We start from the raw sequence: 24,018 nt of genomic DNA, 5'->3' as shown, positions 1-24,018 counted from the left end.
AATCACAACTAAGCCCCATACGCCTAGCTACCAGCGGAGCTAACTGGTAGATTAGACTCTTGCCGGCAAAACAGTAAAAACATCCTTCTTACAAAGGAACGTTTCGAGCACCGTCTTCTGTTCCTCTTTTAGATAAAAGTCTAACTCGTTCATTGTAGCGGCCAAAGCTGTTTCAAACAACTGGTGTTCATCCACAGCCATCTTGCAATGTTACTAATGACGAATAATTTGTATCATTATTTTCGTCACCGACATTTTTTCACAGACGAAAACGAGAGGATAACTAAATAAAAAGCAGTTTTAAATGACGACAACTATGACGAGAATTTATTGACATTTGATTGGGCAATGAATAAACTGCTTCATCAGGGCAGTACTAAATAAAAAGAGAACACAATTTTTTGTTATCCCTCTTATTACTATAATTATTAACATTTTGCAGATACTGCAAGGTGTATAACTTTAAAGCGCAACTATATCTATCACTTTCATTCAATTGAGCCAAATATAATAATGGACTGGATCTGTTTTTATAAACAATTGTTTTCCTTCTGTTTTTGTTTTCTTTCTTCAAGGTATTTTTTCTGACTTTCCTGCTTCTCTGGAACATTTCCAGAGAGCTTCTGGGACATAGACATAAACAGCACTTTCCAACAACTTCAAAACATTTGGTGACAAACGATTTTGGTTTTCTTGTTTTTATGCCGTTGGAGTTCTTCAGATTTTGTTTTGTTTTTAGACAAACTTACATTCACTGTAATTGAGTAAGATTTTAGAAGAAACCATTTGGTCCTGTTGGTGCTAGTAAAGGTTTAAGAGCTTTAATATTTTTACTTTAATATTAAGTCTCATTTGCTAACATTAGTTTATACATTAGCCAAAATGAACTAACAATGAACAATTTATTTACTGTATTTATTCATCTTTGTTAATATTAGGTGTGTGTGCGCGTGTGTGTGTGTGTGTGTGTGTGTGTGTGTGTGTGTGTGTGTGTGCGTGTGCGTGTGCGTGTGTGTGTGTGTGTGTGTGTGTGTGTGTGTGTGTGTGTGTGTGTGTGTGTGTGTGTGTGTTTATGGGGACCAAATTCCAAATTACCCCAAAAGTAGTAGTACCAGTAAATTACATGGAAACAAAAACAATTTTATATATCATACAGAATGTTTTCTGAAAATGTAAAAATGCATAATGTTTTCTGTGATGTTTAGGTACCTTGGTATTTGAGGAAGAAAATGATTGTGCATATAAGCTTCATTGTCCTCCAGACTCTTTCTAAAGGAGTTAAAGTGTTGTAACTGTTTGTGTTTATGTATAGTGTTTCTTTTGATTGTAACTAGGTTATTAAGAGATTTTTTTTTATTAAAATTTGAAATGTACTAAATTACAACTTTATTATAATTTTTTTTAATTATAAATGTATTTAATTATATAACGAACGATGTACATGTATATTACATTAAAGTATATTTTAGTTCACATTAATTGCGTGTCAGTATATTGTGTAGTGCACTTTAAGTATATTTTAAAGACATTAGAAGCAGTAATGAAAGTAGATATAAAGTTGTATTAAAGTCCCACTTAAGTTGTTCCAAAAAATCACTCTTAATGGCAACTTATTGCATTTTATTTCAACTTAATATGTGATACATTTGAAATTAATTACGCTTAATGTGCATTGAGTGCGCCCAAAACAATACATTTAATTCACACTTAAGTGTATTTTTAACTGACATTAAAGTATATTTTAGTTCACATTAATTGCGTGTCAGTATATTGTGTAGTGCACTTAAAGTATATTTTAAAGACATTAGAAGCAGTAATGAAAGTAGATATAAAGTTGTATTAAAGTCCCAATTAAGTTGTTTCAAAAAATCACTCTTAATGGCAACTTATTGCATTTTATTTCAACTTAATATGTGATACATTTGAAATTAATTACGCTTAATGTGCATTGAGTGCGCCCAAAACAATACATTTAATTCACACTTAAGTGTATTTTTAACTGACATTAAAGTATATTTTAGTTCACATTAATTGCGTGTCAGTATATTGTGTAGTGCACTTTAAGTATATTTTAAAGACACTAGAAGCAATTATGAAAGTAGATATAAAGTTGTATTAAAGTCCCACTTAAGTTGTTCCAAAAAATCACTCTTAATGGCAACTTATTGCATTTTATTTCAACTTAATATGTAATAAATTTGAAATTAATTATACTTGATGTGCATTAAGTGCGCCCAAAAGATTGCATTTAATTCACACTTAAGTGTATACTTTTAAAGTATATTATTTGTGTAATAAGTACACTTTATAAAAGTACACTAAAGTGCACTTTTTTTTCACAAGGGTTATCACGCTTATTCACGGATACTTGCCACATAAGTCAACAAATAGACACAAAATATTGATCTGAGTTGAAATATTTTATTAGCTCTTTAAACGCAAAGCTTCCGCTGAGCTAACACAGTCTCACCCCAAAACGTCACATACTGACGGGTCTTGACCATACGGCAACATACGACGAAAAGGGTACCCTTTAACGTCCATGTGTGACGATTCGAGTATGGTTGGGTTTAGGTATGCGTTAGGGTACCGCTAGGAGGCGCTGCTGGTGCGCTTATGTCTGCGTCTCATATTGACGTTATAGGGGTACCCTTTTCGTCGTATGTTGACGTATGGTCAAGACCCGTCAGTATATGACGTTTTGGGGTGAGACCGGGCAGTTTCAGCGGCGAGATCAAACTCGACAGACATCTAAGAGATACGGTATACAGTCATAACACTTATTACACAGCATTTCAACACATAAATAATTATGGGGATAAGAGATATTGACTTCAAATTAAACTGTTTTAAAATCGTACCTGTTTGTATCTCATAATCCAACAGTGTACAAAACAATAATCACAAAATGGCCGTGTTGTGTTGTTAACCAGTTCTTCATTGTTATCTGTTGTCGTAATACTGTTGTAAAGTGATGCTTGTGCGCATGCTCCTGAGTGTGCCGGATTCTATGACTGTTAGAAAAAGTAAACAAGTAAAGTTGCGTTCGGTCAAAGCACTGTGTGTGTGTGTCTTTTCCTGGACATAACATTTGGCGACGAGGATGGCTTTATCTTTGCCTCCACCTGAGCCATTTCTGCCCCACGCTGGTGAACCTGTCGTGCCGTGGGAGCGCTGGTATGTGTCATTTCAGACGTACCTGGTTGCCGCGGGTTTGGATGATGTCTCGGATGAGAGAAAACGCGCGCTTCTCCTCCATTGTCTCGGAGTAGAGGGATTACGGATCTTCCAGTCACTCGGCACTGCACAGACATACTCTGACGCTGTTGCGCGATTAAAGGGACATTTTCAAAAGACTCATAGTGTGCTGCTAAAACGCTTAAACTTCAGACAAAGATGCCAACGATCGGGTGAGTCAGCCAGCCAGTTTATCGCTGATTTAAGAAGTCTCGCTGAGCCGTGCAAATTCGGTGCTCTCCGTGATGAATTAATTAGCGACCAACTTATTGAAAAAACAAGCAGTGCTCGAGTCAGAGAGAGACTGTTAATGGAGGATGACGAACTTACACTGGATAAGGCTCTCACTCTAGCACTCCAAATTGAAGAAGCTACTCAGTGTGCAGCTAAAATAGCAGAGAATAATGCAGCTAAAACTAATGTTACCACTGTACTCGCAAATGCAGTCACTGATGAGGAGCTCCAGCCTGCAGGTGCAATCATCCAGCAAACGCAGCCTCAATCAAGCCAACAAAGACGGAGGTGTGGCAACTGTGGCTCCATTCGTCATGCCAACAGGTCACCAGACTGCCCAGCTATCGGCCAAAAGTGTAGGCATTGCGGTAAGCTCAACCATTTTGCAAGGTGGTGCAGATCAAAGTCCAGCTCAGGCTCACTTCCCACATCTCAGCCCTCACCAGCAGTAATTCACACAGTTGGCCCTCACTCAGTCACTTTCTCAACGTGTGGTGTACAGCTGAAAGACTGTTGCATTCCACTGCTTCTTGACACAGGAGCTAAAGTGTCATTGCTTAATATGGCCACCTACAAGAAATTTTTCTCTGAAGTGGAGTTACAACCATCGCCTGTGAAACTCCAGCATTCAAGCCAGCATTAGTGACTGGATTAATTAAGCTGCCGGTACAATACGGAAAGAAACGTCTGGTAGAGTTCCCGTTCTACGTCACACAGCACGGTGCTAATATTCTGGGTCTGGACTTGTTCATTAGTCTTGGGTTTTCTCTGCATGACAACAGCGGAGTGACTATCCTCCAGGTGGACTCACCATGGCACACACAGTTTCCCAACCTATTCAGTGGTTTAGGCTGCCTTTCTGCTTTCGCCCACAAACCCTTGCTTAACCCGGATGTACCGCCCGTCATCCAGCCACTACGAAGAGTGCCTCTCGCCATGCGTGACCAGGTCTCCACTGAACTGCAGGGGATGCTAACAGCAGACCTCATTGAGCCCATCGATGCCTCCCCTTGGGTTTCAAATCTTGTGGTTGTGAAGAAATGGTCAGGGGGCATACGTCTCTGCATTGACCTTCGGGGCCCTAATAAGGCAGTGGTGCCGGACAGATACCCGCTGCCGACAATTGAGGAACTCACAACACTTTTCCATGGCTCCTCAGTGTTCACAAAGCTGGAGCTTAAGCAAGGTTATATGCAGATACCCCTGCACAAAGACAGTAGAAACCTGACTGCATTCGTGACTCACATGGGGGTGTTCCGTTTCAAGAGAATTCCTTTTGGCCTTAGTTCAGCACCTAGCTGCTTTCAGAAAACCATGGCCACTGTCCTAGCAGGGCTCCCGGGTACGGCTGTGTACTTAGATGATATTGTTGTACATGGAAAGGATGAGGCCGCTCACAATGAATGCCTGAGACAGGTGTTCACAGCTCTGTCTAGACACAATCTGACGCTGAACGCAGAAAAATGTGTGTTCGCAGCCCCAGCAATAGACTTTGTTGGCCTTCGGGTGTCCAGCTCGGGTATTGCACCGCTGCAGTCCAATGTGGAGGCCATTCTCAACCTTCCTGTGCCAGCCTTAGCTGGAAAGCTTGCATCTTTCCTGGGCATGACTGCTTACTATCTCAGATTCTTACCTCAGTATTCAGCAATCACTGCACCCCTGCGACAGCTGCTCAAACAAGACACCCCCTGGGCATGGACAGCAGAGTGCGAACGTGCTATTCAACAGCTCAAGCACCTCCTCACGTCACCACCAACACTAGCTCATTTTGATCTCTCCAGTCCTACCCTGGTGACATGTGACGCATCAGCGGTGGCAGTCGGAGCAGTCCTGTCACAGATGCATGGCGGAAGTGAAAGGCCTATTGCTTTTGCTTCGCGGGCTCTGAGTATGGCGGAGCAGAAGTACTCAGTGGGAGAGAGAGAGGCACTGGCGTGCATTTGGGCATGTGAACGCTGGCACATGTACTTATATGGACGATCCTTTAGTCTCAGAACAGACCACCAGGCCCTTACTGCCCTCATGTCCTCTACGGGAACTGGCCACAAGCCACTCAGGCTCCACCGATGGGCTGACAGGTTGAATCAGTACAATTACCAGCTGCGGTTCACCCCTGGAAAAGACAACGTGGTTGCAGATTTACTGTCACGTTCAGCTGTGGAGTCAACCACCACAGCCAGGCAGCCGGAGTCAGACATTGAGAGTGACCTTGTGCAGTTAGTGTATGAGCCCTTACAGACCTCAGTGTCTCTTGAGGAACTTCAGCGGGAGTCTGCAGCAGACCCACTCTTCATTACTCTCAGCACCTACATTCGGTCAGGATGGCCAGCTCAGGTGAGCTCTGACCTGATCCCCTACTCACGAGTTAAGACAGAGCTGACATGTTGGGGTGAGTCATGCATTGCAAGGGGGCACCGGGCAGTCATTCCTCCGCCCCTTAGGGAGCGGGTTCTGTCAATGGCGCACGAGAGTCATGTGGGGATAGTTAAACTGAAACGGAGATGTAGAGACTTGGTCTGGTGGCCAGGGATTGATAGAGAGCTAGAAGCTCTGGTACGTGACTGCACACCTTGTCTTCTTAGTGGCAAAACAGGAACTCCAGCCCCGCCACCCTTGCAGCCTGTCGACTGGCCCGTATAGCCATGGGAGCATCTACAGATGGACATCTGTGGGGAGCTCGTCTCTGTTCCCCACCATCAGCGGTTCCTAGTCGTGGTGTATGACCTCCACTCAAAGTGGCCTGAGGTTGTGCCTATGGGCTCAGTTACAGCTTCCGCAATGGTCGATTTCCTGGAGCAGCTCTTTTCCCGTTGGGGCATTCCGCGGGCTATTACCACAGACAACGGGCCACAGTTTACTTCCAGTGAGTTTTCATCCTACCTGTCGGCCAAAGGAATAGCCCACATGCGTACTGCCTACTACCATCCCCAAGCTAATGGTGGCGTGGAAAGGTTTAACCAAAGTCTGAAGAATGGCATACGCGCACACCTTGCCCAAGGTTTTGCATTCAAAGCTTCTCTCTCCCAGACACTCTTGCATTATCGCGCCACTCAGCATACCACTACAGGAGTTTCCCCTGCCAGTCTCATGCTTGGCAGGGGGTTAGAATTACCTTTGACCAGGCTCCGGCCACCTCATCAGCTCCCAGGGAACTCTTCGGCCCGGGCACGGGTTCATCAACGTCAGCGCAACATGAGAGCCAGATATGACCGCAAGCATCGTGCCAGGCCTACCGAGATACGAGCACAGGATTGGGTAAGAGCCCGAAGGCCACACCGTAGCAATAAACTGGGCTCTTTTCTGTCCGAGCCCATCCAGGTCAAACGGCAGTTAGGGCCAGTCACTTTTGAGCTTGCTAATGGGTCACGCTGGCATGCAAGTTGTCTTCGAAGAGTGCCAACGCCTTCCGTTATGGATGAAAGCCGAAACCGTTCTGTGGTCATGGACTTCATTCTGCCCCCACTGAATCTGAATCCTGAGGAAGTCATCAGGCCGGAAGTGGGAACTGATCACGGTCAAAGCTCTCAATCTGCTGATGCCCCTGTGTCAACTCGTCCTGTGAGGGCGAGGGCACGTCCTGCGCACTTCCAGGACTTTGAAGCTACATTTCATACTTAAGCTTGGTGGGAGGGGGGAAAATGTTGTGTTGTTAACCAGTTCTTCATTGTTATCTGTTGTCGTAATACTGTTGTAAAGTGATGCTTGTGCGCATGCTCCTGAGTGTGCCGGATTCTGTGACTGTTAGAAAAAGTAAACAACTAAAGTTGCGTTCGGTCAAAGCTCTGTGTGTGTGTGTGTCTTTTCCTGGACATAACAGGCCGCCGCTGCGTTTGTATGAAACGAGAGAACACCACGACACTGGATGGCATAATTAAATAACTACACAAAATATTGATTTGATTCAATTCGATTCATATTTATTTGTACAGTGCTTTTCACAATACACATCATTTCAAAGCAGCTTTACAGAAAGTGCATGAGTCCACATTACAGTTTACAGTTTCTGTTATCAGAGGAGACTGATGTATTTCGGAAATGTACAAAATCACAGTGAGCGAAAAAATGTATAATTTAAACAATGTACACTCTAAAAAATGCTGGGTTGTTTCAACCCAATTTTGGGTCAAATATGGACAAACCCAAACGTTGGGTTACATTTTTAAATTACATTTTTAACCCAATGTTTGGGTTTGTCCATATTTGACCCAAAATTGGGTTGAAACAACCCAGCATTTTTTAGAGTGTAATAATTGAATACAGAAGCGTCCAGGGAGTATTTCTGCTCTGTAATGAACAGATTTACTCTGCCTTACGTAGCCATGTAGGGTTTACCAGGACCACACTGACACACACACTGACATAAAGGATGTGTTATAGAGGTGTGTGTATGCAGAACGCCCAGTTTACACCTGTGTTAAGCTGATAATATCATGAGTGTGAGATCACTGCACACTTCTGGCTTTCAGTGCTGTGTAATGTGAGTGTGTTGTGTTGTGTAATGTGAGTGTGTTGTGAGGATCTGCATTGTGGTGAAGTGTGTCACTCTAGGAATGTAGTTGTTTCTCCCCTTCAATCCTTTAATTCCCTCGTTCTGCACGTCTGATCTGTTGAACACTTCTCTTCCTCACACACACTGTATGAACACGACTGTTGTCAGCAACACAGAGAAGAACACGCTCACATCTCCTCTGCTTCTGCACAATGAACACATCTATCTGCTATTGTCCTTAATAGGTGCCTTTGGCCTCCAAAATAGTCTAATTCATTTCATTTTATCTTGTGAAAATCATTTTTGCCAGATATGCTCATGAGTTAAACTTTAAAAAAGGTTCATATTAATTCAGCAGATGCATTTATTCACAGTGACCATTTATTACAGACTCTTCTATTCCCTTGACATAATCCGAGTCTGGATGAAGCACACAGTGGTGAGGATATAATAATATAACCACTAAACCACTGACACAACCCTCCAGTCCCAAATGAAGTAGTCGCCAATACAACAAACCAGAGACTGTTGAGCAATGCCTGTGGAAACTGTAGTGTGTCATTTGGGTTTGTGTTGTGATTAGTCAGACTGGATTAGTGTCTGCGTCTCACGCCCGTTTCACACATACTCCGTTTGCAGTGCGTGTGCGGTACTGGAGCAGCACGCGCTATAGTGCTTTCACATATGCTGCGTTTGCAGTGCGCTACTGATACGCAGTTTCTGTGTCACAAAATAAAAAATGGGTAGGCTAAGTAATTTTGATTTTAAATCCAAACTTTAACTTTGACATTGTTACACAACAGTATGAGATTAATTTTAATCATTGTGATTCTTTGTTTTAGTTCGAGTTGTTGACAGAAGAAAAGCTATCACGCTATATCTGTTGCTAAGATATAATACACATATATTTTAAATTAGAATACAAATGTATAAATACTGATTATAAATGCATATTTTAAGACTGAAAAAAAAAACAAAGAACCGGAAGAGAGGGCTAGCCCCCAGAAGACAAAGGACCTTTTTGGAAATTAACATTTGATATATTAATTATTGTTTTTTTATACTTATCGAGTAGCCTATTTTTCCTCTGCTATAAATAAGGCTGGCTGTAGCACCAAAAAGTGAAACATTTTGATTTACAATTACATAGTCAAAAATAATTATAACTTGCCTACATAACTATAAGAAATTTATAATTACACCCTGTTTAACTTCTGTAGGCTATATTCAAAAATAAAACTATATAATATGATTTACTTATGAATTCAGATATAGGCTACAACTACATATTCAGATGTTCATTTAGACTACATTTAATAAATTCGCATGACATGAAGGTTGAATGTGACGATAAATTTTTTTTAAAAAAGGGCAACACAGTAGGCCTACATATTCATGTTTAAATAGAACAACATGCAGCAATAATATATATTTATATTCTCGTTTAAAACGTTTTTAATTTCTTGATCCTGTAATTTAGTAAATGTATATCACATTAACTGTAATTATGAGTAGTTATATGATCAAATTATTACAGTTTCTTGTCAATCTATATTTATTTCAATGTGAACATACGTTGCAGTGCGGTGCAGCACAGCAGAAAACAGACTCTGTGCGTAAACGATCGCTGCACTGCTGTATACGCACCGCAACTGGAGCGGATTGCCGGACCGCATCCGTGTGCAGTGTGAAAGCTCTAACCTGTTAACATGGGTACGGAAAAAATACGCACCGAACACGCACTGCAAACGGAGTATGTGTGAAACGGGCGTCAGTCTCATTCACGCATGCGCATTAGAGGACGGAGAAACGATCGACTGTGAAGCGTCAATGATTAAAGATTTTAAATCATGAAGATTCTTCCAGAACACAAGCAGAGGATTCGCACAGCAAACACAATGTGTCACTCATAACAACAGGAGAATTATAGCCAATGTTGTCTTTTGTAAACCAGAACACTCTCTGCTGTTTATATAATTCACTGCCGTTTATGGCACTTATCCATGATTACAGAAATTATTAATAAGTTGTCCTGTTTTGTAAAGACGGTAATGAAACTGGAAGGTTCACACAGAACGCGTCCATATCGCGCTTCTTTTCCATTGTGTTTCTATGTAAATGCGCGTGACCGTTCGCGTCTTTCTAAAAACGCAGCTCATCTTTTAAGAACGCGTTTCTACACGTTGCGCGTGTTCCCCACTGCACTGCCCGCACATCTCGTGTTTAAACCAGACCAGCCTTTGTGTTTAATGCTTTGATTGTAAGCAAGTGTGTATTTAATATGGTATTGCTGATTGATTCAGTTTTGTATTCGGCTCGGTATTGTTCGGTTTGGAACTTTAGTCAAACAGTTCTGAAAGTATTTTTGTTAAGTTTCAGGTTGGCTGTATTTGTGGAAAGTGTCATTATTACACGATAACATAATCGGTTACATTGACAATAAATATAATCAAAGTAACATTAAAATAGCATATAGTGTAGAACATATAGTAAAATAAAATATGTTGGGGACTTTTCCAAACAAGCATCACGACATCCATGATGTAGTTCTCAGTCCTGTCATCTGTTGCTGCTCCAGTTCTGCAATCACCGGAGGAAGATGAAGATGAAGAGGAGGATGAAGATGAAGAGGAGGATGAAGATGATGAAGATGAAGAGGAGGATGAATCTGGTCAGAGAGAGTTAAACCCGGCATGGAGACAGACGAGCCGCTGTCATGAACACATCATGCATTCATTATCCTGACTTCATCATGCCTCCTCCTCCTCCTCTCTCCTCCTCCTCCTCTCTCCTGCTGGACTCAGTGAACACACACACACACACACACACACACACCTGACGGGGACTCCGGACAGATGAAGATGATGAGGGTGGAGGAGGATGAAGCGCATCAGGTGGATGATGAAGATGAAGATGATGATGATGATGATGATGATGATTATATGGACGAGCTGAACGCGGATCTCTCCATATTCTCCGTGGATTCGGATGATGTTCCTCACCGGAGGAGGATGAAGAGGAGGATGAGGATGATGATGATGCGGGACGCCGGAGGATTTCAGCGCAAACCCAACGCGTCGTCCTCGCGACGCAACGCGTGGGGAAACGCGTCGTACGCGGAGCTCATCACCCGCGCCATCGAGAGCTCGCCCGAGCGGAGGCTCACCCTGTCCCAGATCTACGACTGGATGGTGCGGTGTGTGCCTTACTTCCGCGATAAAGGAGACAGCAACAGCTCTGCGGGCTGGAAGGTACGCGACACACACACACACACACACACATCAGCACATGATCACAAACACACACACACACACACACACACACACACACACATCAGCACAACACACACATGTCACAAACACGCGCGCGCATGATTCATTCACATTTATTGGTCAAGTTACACAAGAGTGAAAAAAAATCACGGTTTCAACATTGGAAATAAAATACAACACAGCAACTATTCAACACACGCATGTATTCATTCAATTCACACGCAATACAATGATGTGCCGAGTGTGTGTGAAGGGTGAAGAGGTCAAAGGTGTTCTTATATGAAGATTGTGAAGCCGTATAGTCTTGGACAGATTCAGTCTTGTTCTGAAGCTCTGGTTATTTATACAGAGGAAAAATGTGGGACAGAAAGGATCATGAGGAATAGATATATCCGGAATATAGTGTGTGTAGTGTGTAGTGTGTGTAGTGTGTGTAGTGTGTAGTGTGTACTGCTGACTGAAGGAGGAGGGAAACTGCTCATATACTTCATGTAATCTGTATCAAGCATTCCTCAGGTTCACTGCAGTCAGTCTGGTTCATTCACATCTCCTTCTCTGTAATCTCCTTCGCTGCAGTTTTGAATCTCATACTTGAACTTTATTAATGCAGTTTTACTGTACATATGTCAGACTTCATTTATTCCCTCCTCTGAGTTCTGAATCCTCTCTCCTGCTGTTATATGATCGATGCCCATCATCCTGAGTCAAGAGTCCAGCAGACAGTCACCGAACTCTGTGTGTGCTCAACATATCATCCAGTGATAAAACCCCTGAACAGTTGACTAAAGGACAAATACAGGTGTTTTCTGCACACACACACACACGCACACACACACATGCGCACACGCACACACACACACACACTTACACACACACACACGCACACACACTCTCTCTCACACACACACACACGCGCGCGCACGCACACACACGCACACACTCACACACACACCCACGCACGCACACAGACTCACACACACGCGCACGCACTCTCACACACACACACACACACTTACACACAAACTTACACACACACTTACACACACTTACACACACACTTACACACACGCACGCACACACACGCACACACACGCACACGCACACACACACACGCACACACTCACTCACACACACACCCACGCACACTTACAGACTCACACACACGCGCACGCACTCTCACGCTCACACACTTACACACACACTTACACACACACTTACACACACACACACACACACACACACACACACACACACACACACACACACACACACACACACACACACACACACACACACTTCTGTAGGAGATGTATTAATGGTCAGGTTTTGCCGGTATACTTCCAGCAGTTTGTGGATGCTCAACTGTGGCACTTAATAGTACGTTGAGCACTTTGCCAACGTTTCATTCAACACTCGAGTGGCGTACTGTTGCTATGGTTACCGCCTCAGACACACACAACTCTGTTCACGAGGTTCTATTTTTAGAAATCGAATCTATGCGGTAAGTTAAAAACCTTGAAACATCCGTCCAACCTTCCATTATCCAAACCTGCTAGTAGTCAGGGAAACACTCGTATCCTTTTATACTTTATAATTATACGTGAAAAGAATAATCATCTTTAAAACTTTTATTTTCACTTAATTTAAAGGGTTAAGGAAGTCAGATCAGAGTCCCAAACCACACAGAACAGAACCACAGACGGTATACAGATGTTACACGGACGTTACACGGACATTACACGGACGTTACAAACATTACACAGACGTTACACGGGCGTTACAAACATTACACAGACGTTACACGGGCGTTACACAGACGGTACACAGACGTTACAAACATTACACAGACGGTACACGGACATTACACGGATGTTACAAACATTACACAGACTTTACACAGATGTTACATAGACGTTACACAGACGTTACAAACATTACACAGACGTTACACAGATAGTACACAGATGTTACACAGACGTTACACATACATTACACAGACGTTACACAGATGTTACACAGACATTACACAGATGTTACACAAACATTACACAGACGTTACACAGACATTACACAGATGTTACACAGACATTACACAGATGTTACACAAACATTACACAGATGTTACACAGACATTACACAGATGTTACACAGACATTACCGGACATTACACAGATGTTACACAGACATTACAAAGATGTTACACAGACATTACCGGACGTTACACAGATGTTACACAGACATTATACAGATGTTACACAGACATTACCGGACGTTACACAGATGTTACACAGACATTACACAGATGTTACACAAACATTACACAGACGTTACACAGACATTACACAGATGTTACACAGACATTACACAGATGTTACACAAACATTACACAGATGTTACACAAACATTACACAGATGTTACACAGACATTACACAGATGTTACACAGACATTACCGGACATTACACAGATGTTACACAGACATTACACAGATGTTACACAGAGATTACACAGATGTTACACAGACGTTACACAGATGTTACACAGACATTACACAGATGTTACACAGAGATTACACAGATGTTACACAGACGTTACACAGATGTTACACTGACATTACACAGATGTTACACAGATGTTACACAGACATTACACAGATGTTACACAGACATTACACAGATGTTACACAGACATTACACAGATGTTACACAGATGTTACACAGACGTTACACAGACATTACACAGATGTTACACAGATGTTACACAGATGTTACACAGACATTACCGGACGTTACACAGATGTTACACATGCTCATGAAAGAAGAGCAAATTGTCAGAAACTGGTCATCTTTAATTGGCTGTCTGGATCCCATGATGTCATTATGATCCTCTCTTTGATCTCTTTGATCCCATGATGTCATCAGTAGTGTGTGTGAGACTGGTTGAGTTGTTTATTTACTCTGTCAAACACTACAAAACAACAGCAGACTGTGAAGAGGACACTTGTTTATTTCTTCAATTTTCTTCAAACTAATTTGTCTCCATTGAAGTGAAAAGTCTCCTAAAGTTAATAGTTGACCGGTGGAACTTGTATACCATAATGCAACTGTCATGAAACTGGTGTAATATCTCACTCAATCATACACTCTCCGCATCATACAGTCGTCAGGTTATGAGCCGTGAAGAGTGTATCGTGCGACACCCATCCTTGTGCTCATTCACTCTGTCTCTAGTGTGTGTGTGTTTGTGTGTGTGTGTGTGTGTGTGTGTGTGTGTGTGTGTGTGTGTGTGTGTGTGTGTGTGTGTGTGTGTGTGTGCGTGTGTGTGTGCGTGCGTGCGTGCGTGCGTGTGTGTGTGTGTGTGTGCGTGCGTGTGTGTGTGCGTGCGTGCGAGTGTGTGCGTGCGTGCGTTTGTGTGTGCGTGCGAGTGTATGTGTGCGTGTGTGAGTGTGTGCGTGCGTGCGAGTGTGTGCGTACGTGCGAGTGTGTGTGTGTGTGTGTGTGTGTGTGTCAGCAGGCTGTCAGTCAGACTGTAATGTGAAGTGACTGGAGTGTTATTTATAACATGTCTTTAAGGTCTGTAATGATGCAGAGAGTCAGAGAGAGAGAGAGAGAGAGAGAGAGAGAGAGAGAGAGAGAGTCAGTGAGACAAACACACACACACACACACACACTCCTCTAACATGAGGACAGGAGAGCTGTCAGTCAATACATGAGTCACTTCTCTGAAAAAGAAACTCAGATATTTTGTAGTAAATTTATAAGTAATGCATTACTTTACTCGCTACTTAAAGTAATCTGATTACATAACTTATGTTACTTGTAATGTATTAACACTGCTTGTAACATCTGTTGTCTAATATTTATTTGAGATATTTGTGCGGCATAACTTAAGAGACCAGCAAGTGAAGCATGTGTGTAGAAAACAGACACAGAGTGTGACATCAGAGATAAACTGAGAAAGTGTGTGTGTGTGTGTGTGTGTGTGTGTGTGTGTGTGTGTGTGTGTGTGTGTGTGTGTGTGTGTGTGTGTGTGTGCGCGTGTGTGTGTGTGTGTGTGTGTGCACTGCAGACTGAGCTGAAGTGCACATTAATATTTCAGCGTCTCAGAGATGAATGCGTCTCGTGTGTTTCTCTTCTCCACAAGCGTCCGCCAGCACACTCTCTCTCTCTCTCTCTCTCTCTCTCTCTCTCTCTCTCTCTCTCTCTCTCTCCTCCGTCTCTCTCTCTCTCTCTCTCTCTCTGAGTGGATGTTGGGAGTGGGTGCGTGTGTGAGAGACACGTGTGGGAGAGCGTTTTGCTTTTTTTCAAACTGATTTATTATTTTTTGAATTTCCTTTTTTTTTTTTTTTTTTTTTTTTTTTTTTTTTTTTTTTTTCTTATTTCATTTTTTCTTTTTTTTTCTCACTTCTCTGAGCACGTTTGTAGGTTTTAGTGTAGTTTTAAGGTTATAGCGTGTGGTGTGTGTGTGAGGCAGTATGACGTCTACCCCCGCGGGGGGAGCGTCGCCTCTCACCCTCAGGAATGGGTTCAGGTGTGCACCGGAGGCGAATACCTCTATTGAGGATGTTCTCCTTGCTGTAGGAACCAAGGTTGGTAACGAAAATATTAGTTCTGCTTCTAGAATGAATAAGGCAGTCGTTGTCTTTTTGAAAAATGACAATCAAGTAAAAAACTTAATTGAAAGCGGAATATGGATCAATGAAACGTACGTGCCTATTACACCGTTGTCGGCACCGGCAACGAAAATCGTCATTTCCAATGTGCCCCCATTCGTCCGCAATGAGAGCATTATTAAAGAGCTGACCAGATTCGGCAAAATTGCCGGCGCTATAAAAGATATCCCGCTAGGTTGTAAAAACGCTGGACTGAAACATGTGCTGTCTTTCAGGAGACACGTTTACATGTTTTTGAGCTCTCCCACTAAAACGCTTGATGTATCTTTTCGGATATCTCATGGGGAGAGTTCATATATGGTGTACGCTAGTACGGAGTCTTTGCGTTGCTTTGAATGCGGGGATATCGGACATAAACGATTCACCTGCCCACATAAAGCACGTAACGTTAATACCGAAAAGGAAGGCCCAACTGAAACATCTGACGCGCCGCAGATTGTGACGGAGAGTAGGCCTACACCGCAACAACCTGACACGGCAGATACGAATACCGAGGTAAGGCCTAATGTTTTGGGAAAAATTGTTATTGATGCTGAGGTTCCAAGTTGTAGTGATGTTGGTAACGTTAATAGAGATGTTTGTGGTGGTGGTCTAGTGCAGGAAAATGAGACTCATGATGAGCAAAGTGAAGAAATGGATTATGTGTCAGAAGCAACTGTAGAGAGTTGTAGAGACGATGATTCATGTGCTGACTTTGATGTGGCGAATTGTGGAGGTGATCTGTATACAGTTGAGCAGATTAATGCTTTTTTGGATGAGACAAAGGGTAAAAGTGTCGAGATTGGTAAGTTTTTTCCAGATTTAGACAAATTTGTGTCATCTGTTATGAAGGCAAGACAGGAATGTAGCCTAGAAGTTTTATCCCAGCAGAAAAGGTTTCGACTAAAAAAATACATAACAACAATTAGACAAGGAGTAAAACCAGGCAGGGCGAAACGCCGGGCCGTGAAATGTAGACGAAAATAAGTGCACGATGGGTATCTATCCTTTTCCTGGTTTCCTTCTCACAATGCTGTTTATTTCTGCTTTCCTACCCTATTTTATTATGAATGTCCTAAGAGTGGGGTCCCTAAATGTAAATGGGCTTAGGGCCAGTGATAAATTGTCTTTGTTAAAAGAATGCATAAAGCTAAAAGAAATTAATGTGATGTTTTTACAAGAAACACACAGCGACATAAATAATGAAGTAGATTGGGGTTTGTGGTCTGACGGTCAGTATGTTCTTAGTCATGGGACAAATTTAAGTGCAGGGGTGGCAATAGTGTTTTCTCCTGAATTAGATGTAAACATTTTATCTATTAATGAATTGGAACGGGGGCGACTTCTTATAATTAAAGCTAAAATAAAAGATTTGTGTTTTGTCTTTGTTAATATTTATGCACCTAATATTGGTAAGGACAGAATTAAGCTTTTTGAGTTGCTAAAAGATACACTTGTTTCTCTTTCACAAGAAGATTTTTTTAATTATGGGTGGAGATTTTAATTGCACCCTTGATTTTGTTATTGATAGGAATGGAGAAGAACCACATCCCTCTTCTGCTAAAGTTTTGAAGGCAATAATCACTCAGTTAGGGCTAGTAGATGTGTGGAGGGAAAAAAATAAAAATGTGAGACAATATAGCTGGATTAAAGTGGCAGTGGGTAGAGTTAGTGCGGCACGTCTGGATCGTTTCTATCTACATAAGAATCAGTGTAATAGAGTGATAGGTGCATATATCACACCCTGTATTATTTCTGATCATCAGCTCATTTTAATGAATGTTGTGTTATCAGAAACAAAACCGCAATTCTTTTATTGGCGTTTTGATATTAAATTAATTCATGATGTTAATTTCTATGAGAATTTTAAAATGTTTTGGAATTGTTGGGTTGAAGAAAAAAATGATTATGAAAATCTGCTTCAGTGGTGGGAAGTAGGGAAAACGCAGATTAAGCTTTTCTGTCAACAATTTATGGCACATACTTCCTGTCAAATTAAACATGGAATGGCAAAATTAGAGAAAGATATTTTAATTATTCAAAATATGTTAATTGATCAAAATGATGTAAATTTACAAGATGTTCTTAGTCAGAAGAGACAAGAGCTAAGTAATATGTTAAATGAAAAGGTAAAAAGAGCTCTTGTAAAATCACATTTTGTTTCATTACATGATATGGATGCTCCCACAAAATTCTTTTTTAATTTGAATAAGAAGTGTATTCATACCAATTATATGCATGCATTACGCACACCTGATGGGAATGTTACATCAGATCCTTTGGAAATGAGGAGACTTGCTGTTAATTTCTATGTGGACTTATATGCTGAAGAGTGCACAGGAAATGATGTCGCTGATGAACTTTTTAATAACTTGCCTGTGCTGGATGAAGAAAATGTAAAGAAATTAGACTCTGATCTGACATTTGAGGAAGTTACAAGAGCAGTGAATCAACTTTCATCTGGTCGTGCACCAGGAATCGATGGATTACCAGCAGAATTTTTTAAAACTTTTTGGAGAATAATCGGAAAATACTTTTTTAAAGTTTTACAAGAAAGCTATAAAGCTGAGGTTTTACCAAAAAGTTGCCAACGAGCAGTGCTCTCCTTGATCCCAAAGAAGGGAGATCTTTGTCTGCTAAAAAACTGGAGACCAGTAGCTGTTTTATGTTCTGATTATAAAATATTATCAAAATGTTTGGCAAATAGACTTAAAGGTGTTCTTGATGTATTAGTACAAAAAGACCAAACATATTGTATACCAAAGAGGTCTATTTATGATAATTTGTTTTTAATGAGAGATATTATGGATTATGCTGGAATATATAATGTCGATTTTGGTTTGCTTTCTCTTGATCAGGAGAAAGCCTTTGATCGTGTAGATCATCACTATCTTTTTAAGGTTCTTAAGTGTTATGGGTTTGGAGAACATTTTCTATCATGGATAAGAATACTGTATACTGATGCTGTAAGCATGGTTAAAATAGGAGGAGGTTTAAGTGTACCAATTCAAATGAAAAGAGGGATAAGGCAAGGGTGCCCGATGTCGGGTCAGTTATATACCTTGGCAATAGAGCCTCTACTTTGTTTATTAAGAATAAAATTGACGGGTATTCTAGTAAGTAATAAGCCAAAAGCTGAAGCTATTAAACTTTCAGCTTATGCTGACGATATAACTGTTATGGTTAGGAATACGCATGATGTCCAAGTAGTAAAGGAAGCTCTAAAGGTTTATGAAGGAGCATCATCCGCTAAACTTAATTGGCAAAAAACAGAGGCGTTATGGTGTGGGTCTGAAGGAAACTCTTTACCTGAATTACCAGAAAATGTTAAGTGGGGAAAGTCTGGGTTTAAATTCTTAGGAGTGTATCTTGGTAAAGATGAATGTAGGATGAAGAATTGGGAGGGATTAGTAGAGGCAGTGCTTGCAAAGTTATCTAAATGGCGATGGCTGCTACCCCAGCTATCTTATAGGGGAAGAGTCCTGATAGCCAACAATCTTATAGCTTCCACCCTTTGGCATAAGATGATGGTTTTGGATCCTCCAAAAAAAATAATTGAAGAAATTCAAAAGACTCTTGTAAAATTCTTCTGGTCAGGACAACACTGGCTAAAAGCTGCTGTCCTATACCTTCCAATTCATGAGGGAGGTCAAGGATTAATTGACATTTGTTCCAGGATTGCTGTTTTCCGTCTGCAAGTGGCACAGCGTCTTTTATATTATCAGCATCAGCAGTGGATGGACGTAGCATGTGCTTTGTTGCAAAAAACCAGAAGAATGGGGTTGGACAAGCAATTGTTTGTCATGTCCTTGGATGGACTTGCATTGGAAGGATTGGCTGGTTTTTACCAGAGTGTTTTGCAAGCTTGGAAGACTCTATCATTTTCAAGAGAAAGGGAAGGATCCAATCAGTGGGTGTATGAAGAGCCTTTGTTTTTCAATCCACTTATCTCTGTTGAGTTGTTGAGCTCTGTCACTGTTCGGTCAGCAATGTTGAAGGCTGGAGTCTCCAAAATATGCCACCTACGCAGGGGACTGAGCTGGATTTCTGTAGAGGAGTTGGCACAAAAGTTGGGCTTCAGGTCTGAACGTTTTATCAAGAGGATGCTGGATGATCTTGAGGAGGCCCTCCCTGTTTCTATGAGGGATTTCATGAAAGTTTATCCGGTGGAGAACTGTGATGCCAGAGATAATGCCCTTTTTCCTGAGCTGCACGCTTCCATAAAAAGAGAAGACTGGCAGGAAGATGGCAGAAAGTTGCTTTCTATGGATATACCAGAACTGAATAGCTTTAGTATTTTGAGCAGAGTAACACTTTACAGAGCTTGTGTAAAAACCATACATTTTCAACATCTTAAGGATGTAAAAGCTACAAAATGGACAATGGTGTTTGATTCAGGCTCTTCCCCGAGAGGTAGCTGGCGGTCCATGTACAAAAGCCCCATTGAAAAGAGGGTGGGGGATCTTCAGTGGAGAATTGTGCATGGGATTTTAGGTACGAATAGACACAAAGCACTCCTTAATGTCTCAGACGATGAGGGTTGTCCTTTTTGTGGGGTGTCTGAAACTGTTTTTCATCTTTTTATTGAGTGTCCACGTTTAGATCAAATTCTGGGTTTAATGGAAAGCTGGAGTATGCAGCTTGTGGGAAGGTTTAATCAAGAATTGTTTATTTTTGGTCCCAAATATTCAACAAAACATAAATCCAAAGTGATTTTATTAAATTTCTTGTTTGGTGCAGCAAAGTTGGCAATTTGGTGTACAAGAAGGAATAAAGTAGAAGGGAGGGAAAGCGTGGACACTGTTTTGATGATGAGAGGTTTTATAACGAAGAGATTAACGATGGAGTATGCGTATTTTAGCCTCATCAATGATGTTGATTCTTTTTTTCATGTGTGGGGAGTTGATGGTTTTATATGTGAAGCTGATGATCAGGGAGGTTTTGTATGTCATTTATGAGTGTTCAGGAGTGATTTTTATTGTATGTTTTTATTTTATTTATTTTAATTATTTTTTATTATTATTCTTTCATCTGTTGTGTGGAAAATTAATGCTGTAATTGGATTATTTTTTAAAATAGGTCTTTTATGTTATTGAATAATTAAAGAAGACCTAAAAGTCAAAAGTCTCTCTCTCTCTCTCTCTCTCTCTCTCTCCTCCGTCTCTCTCTCTCTCTCTCTCTCTCTCTCTCTCTCTCTCTCTCTCCTCCGTCTCTCTCTCTCTCTCTCTCTCTCTCTCTCTCTCTCTCTCTCTCTCCTCCGTCTCTCTCTCTCTCTCTCTCTCTCTCTCCTCCGTCTCTCTCTCTCTCTCCTCCGTCTCTCAGCTTCTATCAGACTGTAACTCAGAGAGACTCATCTGTGGGCTTTCAGTGTTTCGGGAAGAAGGCGAGGGATATGGACGTCTGTAATTCCCAGTTCTCCTCCACTAGCGTCAGGAAAGGCGCATGTTGTCTGTGAGATACTCTGGGAAAGTCAGACGTGTGCCGTATAGACGCTTGTTTCTGCCACAGAGAAAACAATACAAACTTGCAACTTTTATCTCACAGTTCTGACTTTAGTTCTCGGTGTTGTGAGGGACACTCAGGTAAAAACTTTTTACAATTTATTTTTTTACAATCATAATTATCTGCCATCAGGGTCAGAAAAATTATCTTGTTTCCCATTTGAATTAAGATTATTTTTCTTACCCCATTGCCATTGGCAGATAATTATGATTGTTTTAAGCAAAAACTCACTTCATTCAGTTTTGTGAGGAATCCACAAGTTTCCGTTGAACACTCTCTGGTTATTAATGCTTCATAACCAACAAAACAACTGGAATATTAGAGTCATATTTCATCAATGCTTGTCCTGACGCCGTTGTGTGCTTGCATTGCAGGGTCACAGGTTGGCATGTAACAGGGCAACGGGTTAGTTAGCTCAATAAACTGATTTCTGTGAGTCATTAGCATTATTAGTCAAGTCAAGCAACATGTATCCTTTGCTTTCTCCCATCATGCATGAGTAAATCCACCGAAACTCTCACACTTCCATAGGGATGGGAGGGAAAAGGCTGCTATGGCAACAAGAACCCCCCCCCCCCTTTCCCATGGGTCTCCTTAGCAACTGTGCCCAGTGTGCCAGTGTGTGTGTGTGTGTGTGTGTGTGTGTGTGTGTGTGTGTGTGTGTGTGTGTGTGTGTGTGTGTGTGTGTGTGTGTGTGTGTGTGTGTGTGTGTGTGTGTGTGTGTGTGTGTGTGTGTGTGTGTGTGTGTGTGTGTGTGTGTGTGTGTGTTATTAAAGCATGACTGGGGCACGTCACACAGTCTGAATGTTGGCTTGAGTGTCTGAGCTTTATTTATTTACGGGGACGCTGACCTTAAAATGAGAGCTGGCGATCTCCTAATGGACATTCATATGAGAAATGTACAAATGCAGTTTTGAATAGACACAATAAACAGCAAACTTACAAGATCTGAAATGTAAAACTTTTATGAAGGCTATATAGAGCGTTAGAGATGAACCTTCTGACGGCTATACTGAACTGAAGATTTTGCCCAGACTAGCATACAAAAAAATGATGAACACATGCAAAAACAAGAGAGAACCAACCAAATATTAATAACGGACTGTGTTGTAGTCAACCTTTGCTTTTTCCTGTCAGGTTTTTGTTTGTATGAGCATTTTCTGCATAGTAAAGTAAATCTGTCGCTGTAGTTTGACTTTATTTGCCCCAAACAAAAATTGTCAGATAAATACCTTAACCCAGTTTACTGTTTTGTTCGTACCTAAAATATATAAAATATTGTCCTCATATTTTGATGGTTTAATGTTTCTAACTTTGGTTTAACTTATAAATGATATACGCAACACTTTTGTTTTTGCCCCCATTTTTCATGAACTAAAACATCTAAGACTTTTTCTCTGTACACAAAAGGCCTATTTCTCTCAAATATTGTCCACAGATCTGTCTAAATGTGTGTTAGTGAGCACTTCTCCTTCGCTGAGATGATCCTCCACCTCACAGGTGTGCGTATCAAGATGCTGATTACACAGCAGGATTATTGCACAGGTGTGCCTTAGGCTGTCCACAATAAAAGGCCACTGTAAAATGGGGGCTAAACAAAAGTGTTGCGTGTATAATTTTGTCCAGTATATACCGTGTCCAAGGGCTTTGGCTGTGACGTGCAGTATCACGATGAGGATTCTGGGGTTTTCAATGCTACACACTCCTCACATTTATGGTTTGATTGCATTAAATAGTGAGATTAGAGATGGACTCTGACATGAAAGGACAGGAGATTCGTGTCTCTGTGGATGAGAAGCTGTTGCTGGTGTCCGTCTGTAAAGCGGAGGAGATTTCCCGCTGACGTGATTATTGTGCTTTGATCCGGGTTTGTGTGGGCTGGGGATCCCAGGAGTCAAACTGGCACAGGATTCGGGATTTTCCGATCTCCTGTCTGCCTCTCAGATGCTCAGCTAATCTGGAGACGCTATTTATATCGTCCTAACCCACCCACACACACACACACACACACACACACACACAACTCCTGCGGGAAACACAGCCGGCCAATTAACACTGCCAAGCATCACCACCAGTATCCCAGTCTCTCCTGCGTCGGCTCATGTTATCATGTCTCCATGCCGTACAGAAGAAGGTTTTATGTGGATGCTTTGTGTACACAGTCTGGACCACAATTGTTTTTAATGCCTGACACTTTTTATAGCCGTATTATAATGCTATAGTAACTCAATATTCTCAGTCTGGGGCTATAACCTGTTTAAAGGTGCTAATATTCCCCTTTTTGGGTAGATTAGGTGCAAAGCTGCAGGTTTTGAGAAGAGACTGCCCCAGTCACAGCTTTTGTACCTTTGTGTCTGAGTGTGTGACCAGCAATTTATTTAAAACCTTTAAGACTCAATTGGAAATGCAGCTCAAATTCTTGAAAAGTTTGAAATGACAAATAATGATTGATTTATGATTTATTTACTTATCATTCAATATTCTCATATAACTATTTGAAGATCTACTTCATGCTACTCATGCTTTTTTTCTGGCCGGTATTATTTCCGGCTGTGTTAACACATGCATGTTTGGTTGGATATAAGCGAACACTGGTGCGATTGCTCTGTTTGTGCGGATCATGTGAATTAATGA

General features: G+C 41.4%; 1 protein-coding gene across 1 annotated transcript in view; it reads left to right on the top strand.

Moving 5' to 3' along the window:
* Positions 1-10,795: 10,795 nt before the first annotated feature.
* Positions 10,796-24,018, top strand: part of foxo6a (forkhead box O6 a) — a 30,996-nt gene continuing 17,773 nt past the window's right edge. The window contains exon 1 of the mRNA XM_079626218.1: positions 10,796-11,211. Within this exon, the coding sequence (XP_079482344.1) occupies positions 10,816-11,211 (396 nt within the window). The 5' untranslated portion in view covers positions 10,796-10,815. The remainder of the gene's footprint in view (positions 11,212-24,018) is intronic.

Source organism: Phoxinus phoxinus (assembly GCF_949152265.1).
Source record: "Phoxinus phoxinus genome assembly, chromosome: 10".
NCBI classification, from domain to species: Eukaryota; Metazoa; Chordata; class Actinopteri; order Cypriniformes; family Leuciscidae; genus Phoxinus; species Phoxinus phoxinus.
This window is presented reverse-complemented; position numbering and strand designations above follow the sequence as displayed.